This window comes from Orbicella faveolata, unplaced genomic scaffold (assembly GCF_042242905.1).
Source record: "Orbicella faveolata isolate gen_17 unplaced genomic scaffold, um_ofav_v1 contig_26, whole genome shotgun sequence".
NCBI classification, from domain to species: domain Eukaryota; kingdom Metazoa; phylum Cnidaria; class Anthozoa; order Scleractinia; family Merulinidae; genus Orbicella; species Orbicella faveolata.
Window position 1 is genome coordinate 18,069,623 of NW_028301554.1, and position 24,127 is coordinate 18,093,749.

The 24,127-nt window shown below is 39.1% G+C and overlaps 3 protein-coding genes across 3 annotated transcripts in view; 2 read left to right on the top strand and 1 right to left on the bottom strand.

The window, feature by feature from the left end:
* The window catches only part of LOC149108402 (CUB and peptidase domain-containing protein 2-like), a 55,388-nt gene extending 44,353 nt beyond the window's left edge, over positions 1 to 11,035 (bottom strand). The window contains exon 1 of the mRNA XM_089296307.1: positions 10,912 to 11,035. The gene's annotated coding sequence lies outside the window, so the exon portion shown is untranslated. The remainder of the gene's footprint in view (positions 1 to 10,911) is intronic.
* Positions 211 to 18,644, top strand: LOC110039971 (atrial natriuretic peptide receptor 1-like). The gene is made up of 23 exons (XM_020745153.2): positions 211 to 575; positions 773 to 846; positions 1,887 to 2,584; positions 3,253 to 3,557; positions 3,990 to 4,131; positions 4,769 to 4,984; positions 5,682 to 5,775; positions 5,868 to 5,964; positions 6,832 to 6,912; positions 7,723 to 7,818; positions 7,897 to 7,974; positions 10,250 to 10,354; positions 10,516 to 10,587; positions 10,920 to 11,085; positions 11,199 to 11,345; positions 12,324 to 12,501; positions 12,883 to 13,023; positions 13,904 to 14,027; positions 14,551 to 14,619; positions 15,406 to 15,580; positions 15,727 to 15,825; positions 16,633 to 16,724; positions 17,640 to 18,644. Exons 2-23 carry the CDS (start codon positions 827 to 829, stop codon positions 17,745 to 17,747), a joined length of 3,303 nt encoding a protein of 1,100 aa, XP_020600812.2. The 5' UTR covers positions 211 to 575; positions 773 to 826; the 3' UTR covers positions 17,748 to 18,644.
* Positions 18,645 to 18,776: 132 nt separating this feature from the next.
* LOC110039977 (beta-1 adrenergic receptor-like) lies at positions 18,777 to 22,792 on the top strand. The gene has a single exon (XM_020745163.2). The coding sequence runs from the start codon at positions 19,963 to 19,965 to the stop codon at positions 20,926 to 20,928; it is 966 nt and encodes a 321-aa protein (XP_020600822.2). The 5' UTR covers positions 18,777 to 19,962; the 3' UTR covers positions 20,929 to 22,792.
* The last annotated feature ends 1,335 nt before the right edge of the window (positions 22,793 to 24,127 follow it).

Below are 24,127 nucleotides of genomic sequence, written 5' to 3' on the forward strand. Positions count from 1 at the left end.
ACACTAAGCTCTTTTAATTTATTTTACAGAGAACGTTTCCTTTACAAACGATTTCAAAGGAAAACTGGGAAAAAGATATGTCCTTAGAACAATTTACACTCTCCTCGATGGAAATAAATTAAATCCAAAAATTAATTATTAGGATTCTCAGGAAAAAATTATTCGCATGGCGAGACTTTTTAAGCTCATTGTATACCATCGTATGCCTGTCAACTGAGGGAGACAACTCAATTAAGCCACTTGCAAAAATACATTAGTGAAAGTTACCTATTTAAAAACGCGTATAAACCCCCTGCACTTATAGTTGAAAGCTTACAAGCCAAACACAAAATCGTGCCTGAAACTTCCTCTGCGATAAAGTATTACGTCACGATGCAAATCTATTTATTTGATAAAGCCAATATTGGAACACAGCAAAACGTTTTAGCTTTTCCAAACAGTTACAGGCTCCGCCTACCAAAAAATTCATTTCTTTTGCACCCAACTGTTTCAATATTTTATGGAAAGTTGTGTTTTATGTTTCTCCTGTGTGAATCAAGCTATCAGGATTTCAACTGATCTAAGTGTTAGTTAAGGTAAGTTACCCTCGCTGAAGCCATAGATTGTCATTCATAAAAACAGCAGAGATGAATAACAAAAAGCGTCTTCCCTCACTGCACGTTCCCAACCGTTTATCGACCATGCCAACGCGCCGAATAGGTGTGCCGAATAGATGTTCCGTGTAGTCAAAACGAAAAAAAAAAACATGAATAGTGTGGATAATATCTTACAGCAATAAACGAAGACAACCCGGCAGATTTTTGTGTGTGGCGCAGGACAAGCTGATATGAAAAAAACGACAATAAGGTAAACACCACTCGAGTATATTTTGACATTTTCAGCTTATAAATTTTGACGATTGGAACTGGTCTGACCAGCCGGAGAAAATTCTCCGTAAAAGTCCTGTAATTGAAAGATAGGCAGCACTACCTATACAAAAAGGAGCTCAGTATAAAGTTCGAAGGCTTATTTAAACTCATCAATAATCGATATGCAGATCGACGTAAAATAGCGTGTTGCTTTCCCGGTGTGATGTTAATTTAATCACAATCTGAACAAAATGCAGCAGTAGGTAGTAATTGAAAATGAAAATACAAGAAAAGTGTCTTTCAATGGTTCCTCCACACGTGCCTTGGCACGCTTTTCACAACCAGAACATTTGGCTGCTACGACACTTTTCAGGTCGGACTTGTCGACAACATATGGTTTCTTCTCACGATATTGGAGAGAACAGTTGGTCTATTTGATGGGTTGGTGAATGATTATTGTTTTGGTGATGTGGGGTTGCATAATTTTAGATTGTAGCTGCTTGATAGTTTGTCCTCCTTCCAGTTCTGCTGGGTTTTTTTTCCAAACCTCTGCAACTGTTTTGCTCCATATTTTTATATATTCGATATTCTTTTGGGGGGAATTTGTCCACCCCCCTCCCCTACATCAATGATCAAATGGCCCTGAGTAAAACTACAGTATATGCTTGTCGCTCACTTGTCAATACCACACTCTATCTTATCACGGATACTAAATCTATGCATGGTATTTCAAAACCTTAAACGGATATTACTATATTATTAGCGCAGTTTTGACACCACAATACTCAACCTATTCCAATGATTTATAAAATGATTCAAGCTAATAGAAATCTCTTAAAACAGCAATCTTCAAGTTAAATAAATATATTTCCCTGCTACAATAAGTTTAACTTATCCCAGAGTTTTCAGTGTTTGATGGTGCCGCCAAAATACAGGAAATGCAAAACAACCGACGACAGAGGTGCCATTAGCAAGTTTACACGAGATCTTAACTACGCCAGTCATCTAATGAGTTGTTTTTTTGTTTTTCAACAACAGATTGCTCCGCACCATGATCAGGTCACTCGTGACTTGTCTAGTGTTTTGGTTATCTAATGCCGTGCGCGAAGAAGTTCGAGTAGGTGTATTAGTGCCAATCACAGGAGGAGGATTTCAAGTGGGAAATGGCATCAGACCAGCTATAAAATCCGCCTTTGATGACATTAACAGAGATGAGAACTTACTTCCTGCTTTAAATTTGACTTACACGATCCACAACAGCGCATGCGACTCGGTGAGCGCGGTAGGGATAGCCGCTGACCTTAAGCAATCGCCTGCATCTGTAGATGCATACATAGGTCCTGGCTGCTCAATAGCGTGCCTCGCTGCCGCGCTTCTCGCACAATATTGGAATAAGCCCATTATATCATACTCTTGTTCCTCGTCGGACCTTGAAGACAAGACCAAGTACTCAACGTTTGCAAGGACGCAGCCGTTTAGCCGCACGTATTCACAAAGCACGCCGTCAATCCTACTGCAAATAATGCGAAGATACGAATGGCAAAGGGCGGCCATTCTTGCGAAAGACGACGGTTCTACTAGTATCTGGGTACCAATTGCAAACAATGTAATGAAATATTTCAAAGAGAACAACTTAACCGTCTCATACTATAATGTCTATAAGGTGGCCGACGATCCAGAAACACAACAGACAGACACTGAGAGGCTACTCGGAGAAACGAAGAAAAACGCTCGTGGTAAGCTCATCCACCAATACTGATGCTTGTAAAGCTCAAATATAAACAGAAAAAAACGTTTCGAGTAGTTGTAAGTGTAAGCCTATCGTACGTCAAACGGTTAAATAAACCAAATTTAAATCTCAACCTTCAGTATTTTTTTCTGAAATTTTCATGAGCAAACATTCGCTATGCACGGTTTATATCAGTTTTAATAACGCCACCTTATCAGGTCTATTGCATCTATTGCATACAGACATAAAGAGCCTCTATTTACATTTATACTTATTAAAAACTGGACCATTGGATAATGCAATTCAAGAATTTTCATTGGCTTAGCCATCATGGTATGAGCTATAATGTCATGCTCTACAAATCAAATATGTATATGGAAAGGATACGCGTAATCTTTTGGATCGTTTATTTTTTTTTTAGTTTGGGGGCGTTTTTAACAAAACAATTATTCCAATCGCGCTTGTTGGATATGAGATGATTCTAGCTATCTACCATCTCATATCCAACCCGCGCCTGTGGAATAATTGTTAAATATGTGTTCTTGAACTAGCGTGAAGTCCGCATTGAAGAAACATTGGTTGAGTTCTTTCATCGCGGACCAGTTCAGCCATAATATAAAGTAGCATATTTATTAATTCTTACATTCGGTTTTATATTTTCACATGTCACTTCAGTTATATTCATTTTAGCCGTAAGGACTGAAGTCGCGCGCCTGTTGTTGGTTGCTAAGAAGCTAGGGATGCTCGAAGGCGATTTCGCGTTCGTCACCTTGGATTTCTACATCTCAGAATCTCTAAGACTATCCTTGGAGAGATTCCCGTGGTATCAGAGTTGGGACGAGATGCTGGAAGTATTTGAAGGTCTCATAACATTGTCCGTGAAAAAACCCGGAAATCTAGAAATACAGAATATTACAAAATGGTTAAATGATGGACTTCGGGACATGCCACAGTTTCAGAACCACTCTGCCACCCCTTCGGTAAGTATTTATATCAAACACGAAAGACCGTGTTTGACCACATTTCCAAACACCGAGAAGAGAGTTGAAAATACAACGCGTAGCGGAGTATTTTTGCAGACATTTAGGTGGGTGGTCAGTCACTGTCTTGAGTGTCACTGATTCGGAGAAATAAAATCGCAAAAAATCTATGCAAATTAAGATCAGATATCAAAACACCGTCACCGTCATGATTTTCTTTGTTTAAACTAGATGAATTATCAACGAGGTTAAGAAATAGCTATCAAGTTATACATGTAAATAGTTGTATCGCTCTTATTATATTGCAGTACTTTCTGTTAGCCAGCGGTTACTGCGAAAAGAGAATTGACAATTTTAAAGAAAAATATGTCAAATACTGTTTGTTTCTTAAGTCCAAGTATATCAATTAACTCGAACAACATTTTTTGGTAGGCAGCCCAGACTGCACCTTATCTTTACGACGCTGTGTGGCTGTATGCGCATGCTTTAAACCGCACTCTCGATGAAGGAGGGAACATCTTCAATGGAACAGCAGTGTTTAAAAACATTATCACCACAACACCGCTATTCACAGGTAAATAACGCCATGGCTTCCTAAAACACATTATTTTCTCATCATTTCCGGCACCAAGTATGGTCCTTGTTTGTTCTCAACCCTAACAAACAATGACCAAGTCAGGTAGTAGTGTGCCTCCTACGCTATAAACTATACATCTGTATGGATTTTGTAAAGCCAAACTAGCGCCACTAAAAGTTTGAAGAAATAGTATTCCTTGTTTCTAATTTCTACTGTACCTACAACCTTGGTCACCAGAGTTGGAAAACAATATTCTATACGGGTTTTGCCCCTCCCCACCCCTGTGCAATGTTGACAAAACACTTTCATCCAACACAAGTTTGCATTTTACCATTTTCCAACTTTGGAAGGGAGAATGGGAGTGCTCACACTAATTCTGTAGGAATAACGGATATGATTTCATGTTTTTGCGCATTTTCCAACACAATTTGTCCACGGTTGTAAGTATTAGGTGCTGGGTGCAGTGGAAATAAAAATACAAACAAGGAAAACTGTTTCTTCAAACTTTTATTAGCACTGTTTTGGCTTTATGCAGATGTATCTAAGCGTGAGTCGCCGGTGACATAAAAGTAGTATCTTTCTAAGATGAATTAGTACCAGAAATTATAGCCGTGAGTTGTTTTTGAATTCACAGGGATGTCCGGACCAGTGATGACTGACAGCAAAGGAAACCGCGTGCCGTTTTTCGTATTTGAGAATATACAAAACAGCACAGCAAGAGTGCTACTGGAGCTAAATTCAAGCGGAACTGTCGTCAGACAACCCAACGTAATGGCGGTGTGGCCAGGGGGACTAACTAAAGTCCCTGATGACGAGCCCGAGTGTGTTTTTAATGCTGAAACTTGCACAGGTAGGGAGAGGAAAAGCAAATCATCTGATAATGCTCTCAATTATGACGACTGAAGTGAATTTAAGGTGAAACGATTTTAACGCGGCGGCGATGCTATCTCTGTAGGTAATAATCTGGCTCAGGATCGGAAATGGAAATTGGCTGGTTAGTTCAGGATGTCATGTTATACCACAGGCCACTAACTTCTGTCCTCAGAATTGCAATAACATCAGGCTGTCACACCGGAAATGTCTCTTAATTCAAATCATACTGAGAGTTGTATACAGAGCTTGCCTTTCTCTCCCACTACTTCTTTCTCATTCCGATTACAGTTGAAAAACATTGAAAAGACATTTTCGCGACTGTTGCGGAAAAACGATATTTAAAACGGACTAATGATTCGAGCGTGATTGACGTAAATTGGACACAATTGCCACCTTCTGTTGCAGAAATTTAGTAAATTGAGTTCCATTAACAACCAAAAAACAACGAGGCCAGTATCCAGCCATCCGAACAAGCTAGATCAATAAAGTATTCAGTATATGGCATAGAGGGACACCATTACGGGACGCCGCAGGTAATTTCTAGCAGGCAAGATGGCTCCATCTTGCCCGCTCGTGTAGCCAATCACAGCGTAGAATTTGCTTCATCTTGCCCACTCGCTAGATAAATACCTTCTATTACCCCAACGAAAACTTTGTTTTATTGTGTTTTGCAGTGACTGATAACGCGATGGAAGGTTGGCTGATTGCAGTTATTGTCCTTGCTCCTCTTGTTGTCATTTTATTTTTCGTGGCATTCTGTTTGTACAGGTATTATTTTAAGACATTCTCCTCTTATTCCTGGTAATGCCTTGTTTTAGTCACCCATTCATCGCCTCTTCTTAAAATTCTGATAATTTCAGGCGGAAAATGTACGAGAAAGACCTGCTGAATGACGCGTGGATCATAGACTTCAGTCAAATCATATTCGGCGCAGTGGATAACAGGTTTGCTAGCAAGGTAAGAATGTAAGCAAGTTGATATAATGTAAAGTATACTTTCTCATGTAGCATGATGGCTAAGCCCGTGAAAACTCTTGAGTTGCATAATCCAGTGATCTAGTTTTTAATAAAGCTGATTTTCAAAGGAACTGAGCTTAATGCCCTATGTATACGCTAGCATGGCTAGTCTACCTACCTATGGTGACTACCTATGGTGGCACACGGTCGTAATTTTGAACATAGGAGCAAACAAGTGCACTGTGTGCCTTTCAGTGCACAACCGAAGTCCGACGGAGAAACTGCCAGACAAAAGTGTCAAAACAAACTGAAACCTTACTACTCAAGTTTCTCGAATATTAAACTTATTAATTCATAAAGTTTAAACCAAAAAAATCCTGACTGTGACGGCGCTTGGATAACTGTTCTTAATTACCATAGATTTTTAAGCCTTATATCTCCAGTCTCCCTAGTTTTTTATTTTGATTGAGAAGATACATGAAACACTCAAAACAGTGTTTGAACACATTTTCAAACACCTCGAAGTTCGTCATAAATACTCCGCTACGCGTCGTATTTTCGACTCGCTTCTCGGTGTTTGGAAATGTGGTCAAACACGGCCTATTGTGTTTGATATATTAAATCACCCTCCAACTCGCAAGTGAGCCTACTTGAGAGTTCATTGTTACTCACTTACTAACTTACTTGGCAGTCATGGCTTAAAAATCACGAATGGTACAGAACTGACGTAAATTTGTGAAAGCAAATGTCGTAAAACGAACTTCCGTTTTCGTCAGACTAATGTTGTTACTAGTTTTTCGTAGTCAGTCGTCTGAAATAAATTTGCCGTCCACAAACGCATGAGTATCTCGTTTCAACACGTTCACAGTGGAACTTCAATGATGGCAGCATGCAAGAAAAAAGCCCGAGAAAGGCAAGGACTCGAAATAGCATTGGTTCTCAGTTCACTGTGAGTAAAACCAGCACCAAGTAAAACTGTCTGCCCTTGAAATCTGACAGAAAACTCAGTCACTAACTGCCATCGGATGAGATGATAACCACATAAACGGCACTTTCTTTAAAATGCACTAATACATGTAGGTGCACGACTTCGTTACTGCACCATAATACGATCAACCATGTATCAAATATAACTGGGGTATATAAATCGTCTTTTGTGACCGGCATTTGCTCTCTTTTTTATGCCGCACCCCTGCGTTAACGTTCAATCAGTTCAGAGTTTCACCCTTTCATGCTCCAGCAATAATCAATTTCTATTTTCTTTCTATGTTTTTTTCCCTACAATTTAAGAAACGCGCGTGATGACAGTAAAGGATTCAATCTCCCTATTGAAAATGTGTCACAAAACAGTTATTTCAATAAAAAATTATGCGACTATGCTACAAGCGTTACGGAGAATATTCAGTGATGCTGATCCCTGCTGAACAGACTAACATGGTTGATAAAACTATCACCCCATCTAATCGTGAGGTTTGAAATACTTTTCTGTCCACTCTTTCCAGTTCTGAACTGAAAAATTGTTGTTGCATTGGTTACTGGCTATTTGAGACAGTTGTTTCAGCTGGTACCACATTCAACTTTTAAGTTCTTACGGTGGCTTGTAAATTTGTTTGTATTTCGGTATATTGTTTGTATTTTGACCTTACAGTTGTTTTTACTTTGATCTGTTAACTAACCGTGAAGGTTTTAACAGTAATTTGTGACCTGACAGTGGTGTTTATACCGTGATGTGTGACCTTAATGTAATGTTTTACCACAGGTCATTAAAAGCCTTGGTCGTGTTTCACAGCATTCCTTGCAGTCCGAATGGGTAGATGCAGGAAAACCGTTATCTTCGAACGTTGGTCGATACAAGGTAAGGGTAAAGATTAGAATTTTACATAAGCATCTTTGTGTTACTGATCTCACTAGTAATATCTTTTCCTCACTTCAGGGAGAACTAGTCGCTATAAAACGGTTACGAAAGGATTCCATTAGCCTCACACGTGACATCTTAATAGAGATGAAACAGGTAGGCACGCAAACAAAACTTTAGAGATTACAGGAAATGTCATTAAGTTCACGTACTAACGAATAATCACCGTCTATCATTCAAAACAGATTTTGCAAGATCATTAATACATTTTCTTAAGCTAACTATTTCAGTTGCATAACGCAGCTTCGAGAATGATGGACACATCGCGCAGAATGCCGCGACATATCCGGGACTTAAATGTAGAGTGCGCGCGAAATTTAATTATTAATTAGGCTGCCGATGGCTAAACAACAAAGAAAATGACCAGAAAATGGCCGACTACGCATACTTGTTTAGCGTTTACGTGCTTCATACTTGTGTTTCGTAGTGGTTATCATATGGCTTTTGTAGATGAGACATTGATGGAATAAAGGAGACATTTTTTGAAATGTTACGAAAAGTGGATTTAGTCGTTTTCTTTTCCTGAATTTGGTCCATTTGAGGGAAAATATTATATGAGGAAATATTTGGAGGAAGAATTTTACTCCTTCAAAGTACCCTTCTTAACGGTTATCATATGGCTTTGAATGTATGTTGTTAAAGGAAGCTTTATGCCAAGTTTTAACGGAAAATAATGTTTCGAAGTGGTCGTTCTGCCAACTTTCGAACACTCGTAACGATCCTTCAGCCTTCGTTCGCCTCGGAGACTAGAAGAACAATAGAGCGAAACTCTTTTGAATTTCCCGGCAGAATATTAATATATGCCAAGCTCCGCCTCCACAAACAATAGGACACACGCCGACGCTATAAGGCATTGAAATTGAGAGGTGATAAAATGTATCACTTAACCATCGTGTTTAAAGTAACGCTTTGCGCGAGTTGCAATAAACGAATTTTCAGCATGTCATCTGTGCAAGAAATGCAGCGCGTTGATCGGGAGCTCTTTTTAGAGCTCATTGAATCCCCGGTCACTCCCGCTTTCTTGCACATGTCCACTCCACTGAAAGGCTACGACCCAATGTTTTATCTTCAAATAAACGGCGAGGCTCTCTGGCAGTGGCGCGTTGTCAAGAGACAAAAACAAATGTTCACTTTACATGTAATTTCATCAACATAAGAAGTGTTCGGACGGCTCCTATGTGTTTTCAGTTAAAGGATAATTCTTCCACTGAATAAAATACTCTGCCTTGCCCCCTTGATTTCGTTGAGAGACTATGGGCTCAACTTCATAAATACCCATAACAACGGGCTTTTGCTTGGGTCGGTACTTATAACTGAGGCCATGATCATAAACGTCATCAAATAGTGATGCGTAAAAGCCGAGCTGTCTCGTACGCTTTGACATGTTACTCCAAAGAGGATTCTAATAACTGAATACTCGAACCTGGGCCTTTTAAATGTTTTGATCAATTAAAACGGTTCCAATTTTGAATAATTATCTCACACATGCAGTGGACAACAAGCTCACTCAGGCGTAAGACGCGCTGCGTGCCCTTGCTTTTTTGTTCGGCTCTGGATTTCAAACAGAAATGTCATTTATTTTCCCCTTCATCTTTCGAATAGATAAAGACCTGTGTTGTCTTTTAAGTCCTCGATCAACGACAGACTACGTAAACCGATCGAGTAAAAGACTACGTCTGGTGAACTGCTTTGACCGGTCGAGTAAAAGAGGACAACGATAAAGTAGAAGAAAGTTTTATGCGCACCGTTCTTTCAATTTGGCAACGCTTTGGAAGAAGAATTTTTTTGTGGGAGAACTTTTGGCTCCCGCGCTCAAACCATTTCGAGTGTGACATGTCAACAAAAAAAGTGAGAATGTCGCTGCACACGACTTTGTTGACAAAAGTCTTCGTGAAGAGCGCAGGCCGCCTTTAAATTAGAGCGCTTTTGTTAGCTTATTACACCTTGGGATTTACTTCACACATCAGACCGTTTGATTGACAGCCGCCGATTCATTGACGAGAGCAGTCGGAATTCCGACAGCAAATATTTGTAATTATTATTCCGCGCATTGAAAAAATGAGCACTGCAAGTATATGTCGCGAAAGACAATAGAATTCTGCGCGATGAGTGATGGAAAATCTGTTAATATTTCAAAAGAAGCAAACAAAGACAAAAGATTTGAATTTTTCATTATTAAATGTTTAAAACCGTGAAATTGATGAAAATTCCAACTGGCGGTTTAAATGAATAAGCCCAGACTAAAGGAATACGTAGCAGCCTCACACCCCCCCCCCACCCCCCGCCTGAGGTGTTAGAAGGATGATGATGATAATCAGATGAAAGGAATACGTTGCTCACTTCACTCCTATATTTTTGTTCCTCACTGCAGGTGCGCGACATTGCTCACACAAACCTCAATCCATATATCGGAGTATGTGTCACATCTCCAAATGTCTGTATCATTTCACAATATTGCTATCGGGGCAGCATAGAGGTAAGGCCGTTGTTAAGTAAACATCAACAACTGACCAGGTTTTAAGACTTCAGTGAAATATCTACACCACGTGAATTGTACGTTAACATTTTCTGTCTGCTCAATTCTGATACCTAGTAAGGTTTGTAATCGAAACTTAGTGCATTTCTCTTTTATTTCAGGAAATTTTAGCCAATGAAAATATAAAACTTGACTGGTTCTTCCGAGCATCGTTTTCGCAAGATATTGCCATGGTAACAGAAACATTTTACTTTATGTCTGATTGACAGAAATATCCTTGGCATTCATCATAGCCTTAAAACCTTTCTGAATAAATTTCGTTTTACGCACTTTTTGCAGTAAGGTTTGAGAAAAAAATAAATGTTATTTCCTTTTTAACATCAAAACGTGATCAGAAATATCATAAATAATCGAGCTCAGATCGTCATCATTTGAGTCTGCCAACCTGTGGCAACCTCCCTACCAAGTACCTCGCCATGTGTCTTACCAAAAATAGCATTTGCTGGTTCCTCGGTCTATTAAGTGTACAATTTTATACTGCCATAACTTTCAAATACCTCTTTAGGGATTGGCAGCACTGCACGCCTCTCCTGTCCAAGTGCACGGCCATCTTACGTCATCCAAATGTTTGATTGACAGTCGGTGGGTGTGCAAAGTAGCTGACTATGGGCTGCATCTTTTAAAGTCCGGCCAAAGCTCACAAGATGCTGGTGAACATGCTAAATACAAGAGTAAGTTTCCATCAGTTTCTGAGTGGTTCCTTTATATGCTAGTCTAAGCGTTACACAAGATGGAATATTTTTTTATGTATACTGTTTTCCCACGCTTTTTAATTTTCTATCAGAACTATTCTGGACAGCCCCAGAATTCCTTGGGGAGGATGTTAGTGTGCGTTGTTCTCAGCCGGGTGACGTGTACAGCTATGGGATCATTCTTAGCGAGCTGCTCAATAGAGAGGAGCCATATTCTTCACTCTGTATGGAACCAAGGGGTAAGTTTCTCAATTACTGCGAAATTTATTCTAAATTATTAATACAAATGCATCACTGCGCCTTTCAGTAACATGCGGACTCTAAAATTCAAAGCTCAACCGACAAATGCGTTTTTCGCTACCGTCAATCAAATATTCGGCGGCTCCTCCCAGCCTCCGACCACTGCCAAGCGCGGGCGCACGGTAATCAAATCGTTGAGCACAGTTCAGACAACGGAACAGTGCTCGGCAGTAGCCGGAAGCTGTGAGGAGCCGCCGAACATTTGATTGACGATAGCGAAAAACGCATTTGTCGGTTGAGCTTTGAATTTTTGGAATCCGCATGTTATTGAAAAGCGCAGTAATGCCAGTAAACCATACTAAAATGAGATATGCTAAGTTGCAATGATATTCTGTATATGAGTGTTGTGAGATTTGATAGGGAGAATAGTGTGGTTACAACGGCAAGTGCCATTTCTTTCAAGAGAGTCAAGAACGTTATTAACTTAATGTAATGGTCAGGATTTAGGTTTACTTTACACAAACGAGAGCATGTGTTTAATTTTACATATAGCTCCCAGGCATTCAGGACAAACTTCGGTAATTATTTGGTGTTGTTTTCTTTGTATCCAAGTCTCTTTTGAGTATTGAAGGGCAAAAGAAACTTTAAAAAAATTTATTAATTATTTCCTGAAAGAATGGGAGCCATGTTAGAATATTGATTTACATTTACATTTAGATTCTTGCAAAGTCGCCCAGTGTCATAAGTGCAAGATTAAATACACCGTAAACAAAATTTGATTACAAAACTAAATATAGAAAGTTCGTATAAAAAGGAATAAAATTACAACAAATAAAAGTGGTCAGAGATGGTGACCTATCGAACGTGCCCTATTAGTGAGAACCAAAGAAATAGCAGACGAACAGTTCGTTAATTCATGCTTCTCTGAGACATTCATCAAAGCTGAAAAGAAACTATGACTATTTTCGTCCCCGCAGATATCATCGACCAAGTAAGAAAACGGCTTATTCCAGCATTCAGGCCTGACTTACCGAGTGAGATTGGTGATAACAAAGGCATTATTCACTTGATGCAAATGTGTTGGGACGACGACCCGTCGATGAGACCAACATTTTCGGAAATAAAGTCAAAGTTTAAGTCTCTAAGTCGCGGAAAGTAAGTCTGTACTTATGTCATGTTTATATGTTTATGCTTATGTTTATAGTGCAGAGTCTGCTTGACGGAAAGCAGAATTAGTAGTTTAATAATGTCAAATGGTTGTGTAGAGTACATGTATATGAGTAATGAATACATGCCCATTACTAAATTAACTTCGCCAAATTGGATTGTAGTAAGTAACACAAAATAAAAAAGCGAGGTCCAAATCTTGTCTAGGACAGGCGAAGTCAGGTGCCAGTTTTAACTTGAAAACATACGAATCGAAACTAATCAGTTCTACGAGGTTGGCCATGAATCGAAAATTTATTGGAAAAAATGCCAACCGTGTCAATACATCAATCACAATAGAAAAGTATGTTCACTGAACGCCTTTTACAGAAATGCCAACATTGTGGATAACATGATACGGATGATGGAAAGTTACACAGACCAACTGGAACACCTTGTAGATGAGAGGACAATGCAACTGGCGGAGGAGAAGGCTAAAACAGACGAGCTTCTTTACAAAATGCTTCCAAAGTAAGCGTCATTATGCTAAGCATTAACTACTTCAGATGTAGTTTGGTATAAACGATTTATAAAGATATAGCTGAAGGACTGAAAAAGGTCTTATCACTACTGCGTCAAAAAAGGAATCAAGTTCCTTTATAACAATACTTTTTTAAATATTGTTTTTTAGGTTTGTTTAGTTAGGCCTGGTTTTCAACACGACATAAGCACAAGCTCAAGCATAAGCATATCGGTAGTGAGAACGCCCACAGCACAAGCATAAGCACATAGGCATGCGCAGAATGGATAAGTACCTTGTTTCCGGTTTCATACCTCAATTCTCGATACAGTAAAACGATTAAGTCAGCGAACTCTCGCTTATTCTTACGCTCATGCTTATAGCAGCGCGTTCTCACTTGACATAAGCACAAGCACAAGAACACAAACGATTCTTCTGCTTGTGTTTGTGCTTATGCTTATGCTGTGCGCGTCCTCACAACCATATGTACTCGTTCTTATACGCTTTGACTGTTGGCGTCCTCGCTACGGTTATGCATATGTCTGTGCTTATGTCGTAGTAAAAACCAGGCTTAAAAGTTATTTATTTTTGAAGCGAGCTCATTAAACTGAACTGAACCATTTGAACTAACTTTCTCCAAACAATAAACGTTTTCCAGTTTTATTGCTTTCCTGTGGTTAATAACAGGAGCAAATTTGTTTACAAGGTAATACGCTTTAGTTATCAGTAATTAAAAGGAATCAAAGTTATATAAAAAGCCAACAGTACGCAATGATAATTTGTTTGAAAAGTGACTTCACCTCAGTATCAAAATCAGTTGTTTTAAATTAACCACCCAGTAATTTCAGTTAATTTCAAGCACACTAAATGTAGTGCATTGTCTCCTTTTAGACCAATCGCAGAGGATCTTAAGCTGGGAAGATCTGTGACGGCTGAAAGCTTCTCTTGCGTGACAATTTACTTCAGTGATATCGTGGGCTTCACTTCCCTGGCTGCTCGGTGCACACCACTGCAGGTACTGATCATCTCTTCAACTTTCGATTCCAGTCAAAGTTATTGTAGCTTTTGCTGTACTGTATTCCCACCCGAGTAACTTCACTATGTCGTACGTTATAAAGTCGTTGCATCATTTTACTTGCATAACATCTGGATTAACGTCCTGTTGCGTACTTCTATCAAGCTTAAAGGAGCTCAGTAACGGGATTTTGAGTTACTTTTGCCACGTACAAAATTACCATTATACTGAAGGAAACCTAAAAATAATAGTTTACTTACACAGAAAAACACCAAAGAGATAATAATACACCATAAAGGAACAGGATGGTTTAGGATGGTTCAGATTGACACGGATTAGAAAACGACGAACTAGAAAAAATTAGGCTAAGCATTTCATTATGCGCGAACAGTGAAGTTGCTCCCTTTAAGACGGAAGCCGCTGCTCATAATTCCGTCCAAGTATCTGTTCGTAGTGCACCTTCACAAAGTCTGGTAGAAATGTTGGTAACCAACACTATAAACAGCTTACTGTCTTTCCGCAGGTGGTGCATTTCTTAAACGATTTGTACACTTGTTTCGATAACATTATTGACGCTCATGATGTTTACAAGGTAAGTCGTTTTATTTGGCGAACTCTAAACCTTGTTTGTAGAATTATGGATTTCCTTCTTCCCGTTGCTGCCCGAACGCATGGTTCCTTAACTTCCAAAAGCTCATTGTAATGGGAAAACTTTGAAGGTAATTTATGTATTTCTTTATCTCACGAAAAAAGCAGAAGAAACTGAGAATAAACAGCTTGATTGGGGTAGAACTTACTTGAAGATGCTTTGTGTACCCTGATTGGTAACCGACCAGATCATATTACATTAGGGAGCTTTAGCAAGCCACGACGTCGACGGTAACGGGAATGTCACCAAAAACAAACGTTTTGTGAGCAGAAAAATGGCTGTGCACGTGCGTTATAAATCTTTGCACATTTCTTTGTCGTCCTCTGCCCAACAACAACTTCAAACGACCAAGTTCTGCGTGTGGCCGCTAATTTTTTGCATTTTCATTTGGACAAACGCTGATGTTATATATATTTAGCTTGCGCCAGTTTTGATACCAGTAGGCGAACTGAACAGATCTATACAATTAAAAAATTCGAAGTTAAAACGTAAGTTCATTTTTTACTAGTCGTTGTCCTCGGGGTCGCCGTCGTAATTACCTAAGCTCTCTATTTATGACAGCGCCTGCGCATGGTTGTTGACTTTACGAAGTTATTGCTGGCTCAAACTGTTAAGAGAGAAATGTTATACTTACTATACTATAAAACTATATTATACTACGATTTAACTACATCAGTTGGAATGAGTTGAGAGAATGCGAAAATGCTTTATCTTCCGCATTCGAAACAGGTTGAGACAATTGGTGACGCATACATGGTTGTATCAGGTTTGCCTGTCCGGAACGGCAATAAGCACGCTGGTGAGATAGCCACAATGGCGCTAAACTTACTCAGTTCTACAAGAGACTTCACCATCCAGCACCTACCAAACAGGAGACTTCAACTACGAATAGGAATTCATACTGGTCAGTATAGCTTGCCACTTGTCATGCAGATAGACGTTAGACATAGCTTACCGCAAGAGAAAAACTTTCATTTCTCAAACTATTCAGAAAGTTGACTTTTGAGGAATCGACTAAGAACTGTCATTTTCTCGTTTGTACACGTGTAGGGTCGTGTGTGGCTGGAGTTGTAGGACTCAAAATGCCTCGATACTGTTTGTTTGGTGACACTGTGAACTATGCTTCAAGGATGGAATCTAGTGGTCTAGGTGAGTTTTTGTGACAGCTCTCTGAACTGGTAATGGTAATTCTTTATCTATAATGCCAACTCCGCTTAGCTTAAAAAACTACTTAATTAGCAGGATGCCCACTCTTAAAATATCATATAAATGTACATTACCTAATAAACAAGTAACAAAAGAAAATACAAACTAGTTAAAATGTAAGTACATAAAATTAAGTATTCCCGATGTTTGAAAAGTATAAAGTGAACTTAATCTTCTACACTTTTAAAATTGAGGACTACGAGCTATGCTACGTTACGTTGAAAAGTAATCTAGCCTGTGAACAAGCTCCGACTTGAAAGGTCTGACCGCTGCTGGAAGGGCCGAGGAGGAACTCTGTCCGGCCCTCCTCTCCATTCTATCCTCTTTATTCCCGCTTTCTCTTCGCGCCATCCTCGACGGGAGAGCCTGTTCACGGGCTAAAGAAAAACATGCCATATATATGTTTAATACTCCAGACAATCTAGTCTTCTCTCCGAGACTTAATTTCAGCGTGCCATTCTAGTCAAAATAGTTTTTGTGTTCCTATCTTTCGAACGAGATGTCGAAGCGCCACTGATCACGGTCGAAAATGGTTTTGCAACGTAGTACATTTAAGGCTTGGCCCGGCTGACAATCTTTTTTTCGCTGTGACATTTACACATTTGATAAATACAAGTCTAATCATTTGAAGTACAATAGTACCCGGGTTTCCGAATCACAACTACGCTCTCTATCAAATCTAACAAAATAATATTTCCGTTTTCTTTTTTATCTTGTTTATATTTTTCCATTTACGCCGAACTTTTTCAGCGTTAAGAATTCACTTAAGCCCAGAATGCAAAGCGGCCTTGGATCTTCTTGGGGGTTTTCAGATGGAGGAAAGAGGACCGGTTGCAATGAAGGTAAGCTGTCAACCATATCCAGAATGTCTTGAAAACCAAAGGTGCAGTTAGGTTTTGTGACATCATTTGTTACTATTTAGACCAATTAAAGGAAGTATATAGTTTTTGTTCAACATTTGACTCGAACTAAAAAAGATTTATCTTGGGTAACTCGTACTATGCATAAAGCCCACAGCAAGGTCACAACGCATTGTTCTACGCCGACATTTTATCCACGTTTGGTGTGAAAGTATCTCTACCAAAATGGTGTTCTGTCGCTTTAGTATCCGAAACCTTGCTTCTGACTGAAAAAAAAGAAAAACACAATTTCTTGTAGTCAGAGGCCCCGCAATGTTTAGTTTATAATTACCTCGAGTGTATAATAACAGATCCTTTCGTCAGCGAAAATAAAACTCATATGCATGTAAAAACTAGTTATGGGACGCTTTCGAGTTGTATACCAGTGTGTACACTGAAAAAACACAAGTGACGAGTGGGCTATTCCATGGAACACCACGAAAAAAAGTGTTGCATACCGTTTTTTACAGTGTATACCATGCCATAGAAAAAAACTGACAGTGGCTAACGCAATCGGTTTGACATACGCGCAGCACACGATGGGAAGGTTGGGTGTAATACGTAATATATCAAAAACGAGAGACAGTGTTTCATCGGGATACCCAAATACCGAGAAGAGAGTTGAAAATACAACGCGCAGCGGAGTATTTTTGACGAAATTCGAGGTTTTTGGATAGCCGATGAAACACTGTCTCGAGTGTTTGATATATCTTCTCAATCGAATCAAAAACTAAGGAGTGAACGGAGAAGTAAAATCGTCAAAACCTACGCTAATTAACACCGGGTATCCAAACCTCCTTCCAGGTTGTACTAGGTAGCCATCGTTTCGCGTTAAGCCTCATAATCCTTCTTTTGCAGGGAAAAGGAACTATCACCACATACTTTTTAAACGGGAAGGATGGATTCACAAAACCTTTTCCAGATTTAAAAGAAGCGGCCTCTTTATCAGAACACGAATTCAAGTAGCATCCACGACTGCACACATACAAGATGTCTTTCTCTTTTGTTACCTTAGAGAGTTGACAGCTCTATAAACGCGCCATTGAATGATGACAATAACAAATATCTAAATAAATTTTATATACCGGTATATACTTCTAAGCTACATGTAAATGTTTCCAATCCTCGGAAGCAACGCGATTCAACGGCGTGACAAGGTTTTTCCTTCGTCCGTACTTATATTGCATCAGAAGCAAGCGTATCACGCTCATGCTTGCTTCTTGTCTTATTTTTCAAATAAGGAATTATGAAGCATAACTGATAGAAACTGCATTTACCAAATGAGAGTAAACTGGAAAGCTGCTTTTTCAAAGGCAGGTTTTAATAGGCCTACATTTTGCTAAACGTCTGGTCCGGGTTGTTCGAAAGGGGGATAACGCTATCCACTGGATAAATCACAATCCAGTGGATAGCGTGGATTGTCTTGTTAACACTTATTTGCTGGATAGCGATTTATTCGGTGGATAGCGTTATCCAGCCTTCGAAAAACTGGTGCTAGATTTGATTATATTAATATAGCCGTCAGTAATCGAAGGTACTGCCTATTTATTTCTCGCGATCACGAAATAATTTATTTTAAACATTACGTGTCTAACTTCATCTCCCATCACTATCGTATGACTTCAAAATTTGCATTTTTAATGGCGACAAGATGACACCGATACGTCATGTACAAGCGTTCACTTTCTTCTAAAATGTTCTTCTATATGTTAATTCTTTAATCTGTTAATAATTTCTTGAAATTTTCAGACGTATATAGTTCCTGTAATGTCAGAAATAATTCATTTGTAAAATAAGATCTTTTTTTAAAGAAGAGAAAGTAACGAAGTTTAGTTAAATAAAGCATACACATAACAAAAATAAGGCGAGACTCGTTTCTGTCTGTTGCAACATCACGCAGATGGATTCAAAGCCATGGTCAGTATCAGTTCAAAGTGGGTTCAGGTACCGTCCACGCTACGCCGGATGAATTTAAAAATGCATCAATTACCGGTCATCTTAAATTTGTGTTTGAGGAAAACTCGGTCTGGGAAATCACATGATTATCGTCACGCCATAATTTTCGACTAAAAAGTTCCGTTTTCAATATGTTTTCCGTCCACAGGAAAGTCAAAACCCGCCGTTTTCAAACTTCTCCGGTTTGAAGAACGTTTTCGAAAAGTTCCGTTTTCGTGATTGATTAGTGTGGGCGTTTAGGCCTAACCGGAGAAATAATTTTTCAGGCGTAGTGTTGACGCTGACTCAAACCAGCCGTTTATAACGAACACATTTCTCACTGCGTATTCAATCATACCAAATAAAAGGTGGTCCATTAGGCAAGGAGCCATTAGTCCCTTGTCGCCTTAATATTTCATTTAACTTATTTCATTAAACAAAATAAAACAACAGGTGGAAAATGGAGAAAATCCAAGACGTTTGCATCGCTTAACAGATATTGAAAAGCTACGTGCCGTTTCTAGGCACAACTATATTTCAAGTGGTAATTTTCTTTCAATTTAATTGATGTTACGTGAACGCAGCTCTCAAGCCTGTTGCAGCAATTAATTCTTTGTATAAATTAAAGTGAGGTTTTTGCATATTTGTTTATTATACCTACCAGCTTATGTTCCGATGGCTTAGCGTAGATCGTTCTATTACCGACATGGCCAAAAGACCGAAGCTTACGCGTGTCAAACACATGAAAATTTGAAACAGCTCGCTTTTAGGCTCACGTTTTCTTGGAATAAACTGGTAAAACGGCGGCCACCGAAACAAACAAAGACAAACGATCGAATCATGGATTATTGATAACAGATTATTGGAATTATACCTAAAAGTTTACAAGCTGAAACAACACAGACCTTAACTGTTGACCTACCAAATAAGACAGAAATTCACGACAATTTTAGAAGAGGAATGTTTCAACACATAAAGTGTTATTAGAATTTTCCTTCCAGACTTAAAATGTCAAAAAAACAACCTCTTTGTTATGAGCGCAGCACAGTGACGACACGAATGACAGGCACTATCAGCTATAATCGATTGATTGAAAACCTCCCAAGTCATCACCTGAATTTTAATTAACCTAGTGGTAAATACGCGGCATATTAACCCAAGATAATTCGTCGCCTGCAGCAAATTTTGTCGCCGTTTTAAAATTTCTTACCAGATAAAATTCAACAAAGCACAGGAACCAGAAAAGATGAACAACACTTGCCAAAGTGAGTATAAAGAACTGAGCATGACAGCAAAGGTTCTCTTGTCGACCTGGTATGGTCTCGTGGGTTTGGCGGCCACAATTGGAAATGCGGTTGTTTTGTGGTTGATCGCCAAAACCCAGTCACTAAGAACAATTTCAAACTTATTTTTAACTTCGCTGGCAGCAGCCGACTTTTTAGTTGGTTTGGTGATTGCCCCAACGTGGATATTTATCAGATGCTTGGGATATGACGCTGATACTTACTTGCAAACCCACGGTAAAGTTAATGACTATCTTTGGATACACACAACGGTGGCCACAACATTTAACTTGTGCTGTGTTAGCCTAGACAGGTACATCGCCATCATTCATTCTCTCCGCTACCGAGAAATTCTAACTAAAAGGAGATGTTACGAGCTCATAGCCACTGTTTGGTTGATGTCCTTGATTCTCCCCTGTTCGAGGTTTGTGGTCGCGGAAGGTAGCGTAGCGCTATGGTTGTCTTTTGCAATCATCACGGTATTGATACCTATGATAGTCATCGTATCTTGCTCCATTCGGATCTTAAGAGCCGCAGCAGAGCAGTCGAGAAAAATAATAACAGACAACAGCTTGCTGAATCAAGACGCGGTTAAAAGAGGAAAAAAGAATTCCAAGGCCGCCAAGACAGTAAGCATTGTGGTTGGGCTGTTTGTTGTTTGCTGGTCGCCAAGTCTAGTCACGTCTTTGGTGAATTATTTCACACCGGATCCTTGTGGTCTCAATCAACAATTATCTTACTACACAGAGTGGACATCCGTCGAAGCACTTGCCTTTACTTCATCGGGAATCAACCCGTGGGTGTATTGCTTGCGAAATGACGAGTTCTACGAGGCCTTATCTCGCACTTTTCCATGTTTTCCAAGACGAAATTTGGGACAAGATAATTTTCATCTAAGAAATAAAGGCGGTAATCAAGCAGAAATTTGAGTGGCAATACCCAACAGGCGTGAGGAGAGTAAAGCCTTACTACACCAGAATTAATCAAACGAAATTTACTAAAAGCGTGAGCCTGAAGCCGGATTCGCTCATCCATGAACGTTGTTTTTGAAGATTCCATTCTAAAAATCATCAAGCGCAACTTATATGATTACTTGTGTGTTTAGGAAACAACCAATAAAATTTCAAAGAGGAAAGATAATAAACTAAAAATCGTGTTTAGAACAAATAACACTATAATTTCCCGTTTAACAGCTGCAGAGTCTCGATTTTTTGCTTACGTCAGCCCTAACTACGTTTAAAAAATAGGTAAGACACACTGGACAATGCTTTTTTAACTTCAGCAAGAAATGTACATTGATTGATCTTAGTACAAGGCAGCAAGGCTTACCACAAAGAAAATTCTAAGAACTTCTATCTGTCACTTATGCAATAAATAAATAATAGATTTTTTAAGGTCCCCCGGGAAGATCCTAAGCGGGAGAGGAAATTAGTTTATGGAAATCAACGTTACAAACAGACAACTAAATTTTAAGTAGTTCCAACAGGAGTTCCAAAGCCAGGAAATAGAAAGCTTTAGGAAAACTTAGCGCGAGTGCAAATTAGTTTGAGGAAATCAACGGTAGAAACGGAGACCTAAATTTTAAGTCGTTGCAAAGGCAGGAAAAAGAACGTTTTAGAATATCACTGCTGTAACTTCTTCAATCGACGCTTTGCATTCACTCACGCCATAGAAAATTCGGAAAAGAAGGAAATTGCTCGTAGTCAGCACAATGATATCGACAGAATGAATATGGATAGATTTAATTTATCATTGACAATCTCAGATCTCACAGGAAACACTTTGAGTTTTTAAATACTTTTTACCAGAGAACGCTATATCCTATATTATCATGATCAATCCTGGTAATTGGCTTCGACAACGGATTCCACAAACATGAAAGCAGCACGTATAAGTCGATTTTGCTGAGTAGTCCCCAGTCTTGTAAAGACGACTGCGCTCGAGGCTATAGCTTGATCATAACAAAGGTCACCGAAAAATAAATATTTAGATCACGTCTTGAAGTACCACTATGATGAAATTTGCGATATCCATTTTTTTACATTTTCGTACACAATAGGTCTTTCCTAGATATCTTAGCAGATTTCAATCTATTACGAACATTAGAACTCGCGGTTTTTGGACCTTTATTTCCGAGAATTTACGGCCGTTATTAATTTTCCTTGTTCTGAGTCTTGGTTGAGAGTTTGAGAAAATGATGTCATTTTCTCAAAAATACCGCACGGGTTGAAATTATAACAACAATTAATGTAGAAAATTGCACGAATATATGAGCCAAAGTTTTTGCTATTCTTTATGCGAATTGCTGTACTAATTGTTATCATAATTTCAACCCGTGTGGTATTTTTGAGAAAATGACGTCATTTTCTCCAATCCTCAACCAGGACTTGGAACAAGGAAAATTAATGGCGGCCGTAAATTTTCGGAAATAAAGGTCCAAAAGACATGAGTTCTAATGTTCGTAATAGATTGAAATTTGCCAAGATATCTAGGAAAGACCTATTGTGTACAAAAATGTAAAAAATGGGTATCGAGAATTTGATCATAGTGGCACTTTAAACAACTCGTTGTTACAAATAAATTTATATTTTTAGATTTTAATTGAATAAAGTTAAACAAAATGTGTTAGTCTTTCATCTTAGACGTAACACTGAAAATGAACCATATGTAAGTTTAAAAATAGTTCTGGCGTATAAATGGTTCGCCGATCTTATAATCTTATAACTACAGTTTACGACTCGATATATATACGAATGAAATATTACAAATAAAAAGAGCAATTGCTTTAAATAAGCTTTCATAAGAATAAAAAGAAAGTCTACATTCACAATGAAAACGATGGATTAATTCGATGTTTTTGAAACGAAAAAAAAACATTGACCAATAACAATGCACCATTTTCTATTCTCGGATTGGAACTAGCTTGTAACTAAAGCTAATGCGAGGAGTGTTTTCAAATGCAAGTGACATTAATCTTTTTTTAATGATATTCCCCAGCATGAGCCATCATTGCAATCTAGATGCAATCCAATACCCCAAAAAAGAAAACGGTCAATTAACCTTCTGTATTGTGTGCATTGATGTCCATTATAGTGGAGCCCCATACTCATATAGCAAAGAAAAGGAAACCCATGAGTTGATTTTCTCATGGTTATCATGGCTAGCGGTATTGCTCGTGGGCGCGTACGCACGACGACGACGACGACGGAGTTGCCCAACATGGCGACCATACTCCAAATAATAGGTTGGCAGAGACATGAAGCCTTGGTTTACCGTGTACTTCCTTGATATTGGGCATCCATGTTATGATCAATTGACACCTGTCAAAACAATGTATCCGCTGACCAGTATCACGTGACCATATCGCGGGCTCAAGTTTACATCTCCTCGAGGCCACGTGTTTTCTTGAAGTTGACCGCTGACCAAGTGCTGGTTATCGATTGGATCGCGGGCTCATATTTGGTTAGCTTGTTGTACACAGGGCAGGATTGTTCGCAAGCCGGTTTACGCTAACCCAGGAATAAAGTTAATCGAATTATAACATTTTCTTCTATACAAATGTTTTTTGCTGTTTTGTTTTGTGTCTATGGTGATTATTAAAACTCAAAACAAAAGGCCAAACAATATACAGAAACCTCACCGCAAAGTTACAAAACTCAAATCAAAATTCTACCCTTTTCTGGGTTAGCTTAATCGGGCTTTAAACAACCCGGCCCAGGGGCCTGTTTCTCGAAAGACCCGGTAAATTATCGGGCCCGGTAAGTCACCCAGTAAGTCCCCGTAAACATTTCGGGTGTTTCTCGAAGCTCCCGTTATTTTCGTTCCCGTTAATTATCCCGGTAACTTGCCCGGTAATTTACGGGAGGTCGTGACCTCCCGTAAAGTTAACGGGGAGTCACAAATGTTGCAAAACCAAACAAAATGGCGGCCGGGGCGGACTTTTTTGTTTCAAAGACGCCCCTTTCTAGCCGATATGGCTGACTGAGAAGTCATTGAACAATTTCGGCTCTCACGAGCAAGAATAGAGTGGCTCGTTGAGGAGCTAAAGGAGGAATTGGAGAGAAACACGGCGAGTAGCTGCACGCTGACTTCGGAAACCTAAGTAAACGTAATTATTGTTGTTTAATT

Coding starts and splice junctions, on each gene's coding strand:
- LOC110039971 (XM_020745153.2), top strand. CDS start 827: ATGAAAAAAACGACAATAAG. Junction 5,965..6,831: donor ATAACAGGTTTGCTAGCAAG/GTAAGAATGTAA, acceptor ACACGTTCACAG/TGGAACTTCAATGATGGCAG. Junction 15,581..15,726: donor ACGAATAGGAATTCATACTG/GTCAGTATAGCT, acceptor GTACACGTGTAG/GGTCGTGTGTGGCTGGAGTT.
- LOC110039977 (XM_020745163.2), top strand. CDS start 19,963: ATGAACAACACTTGCCAAAGTGAGTATAAAGAACTGAGCATGACAGCA.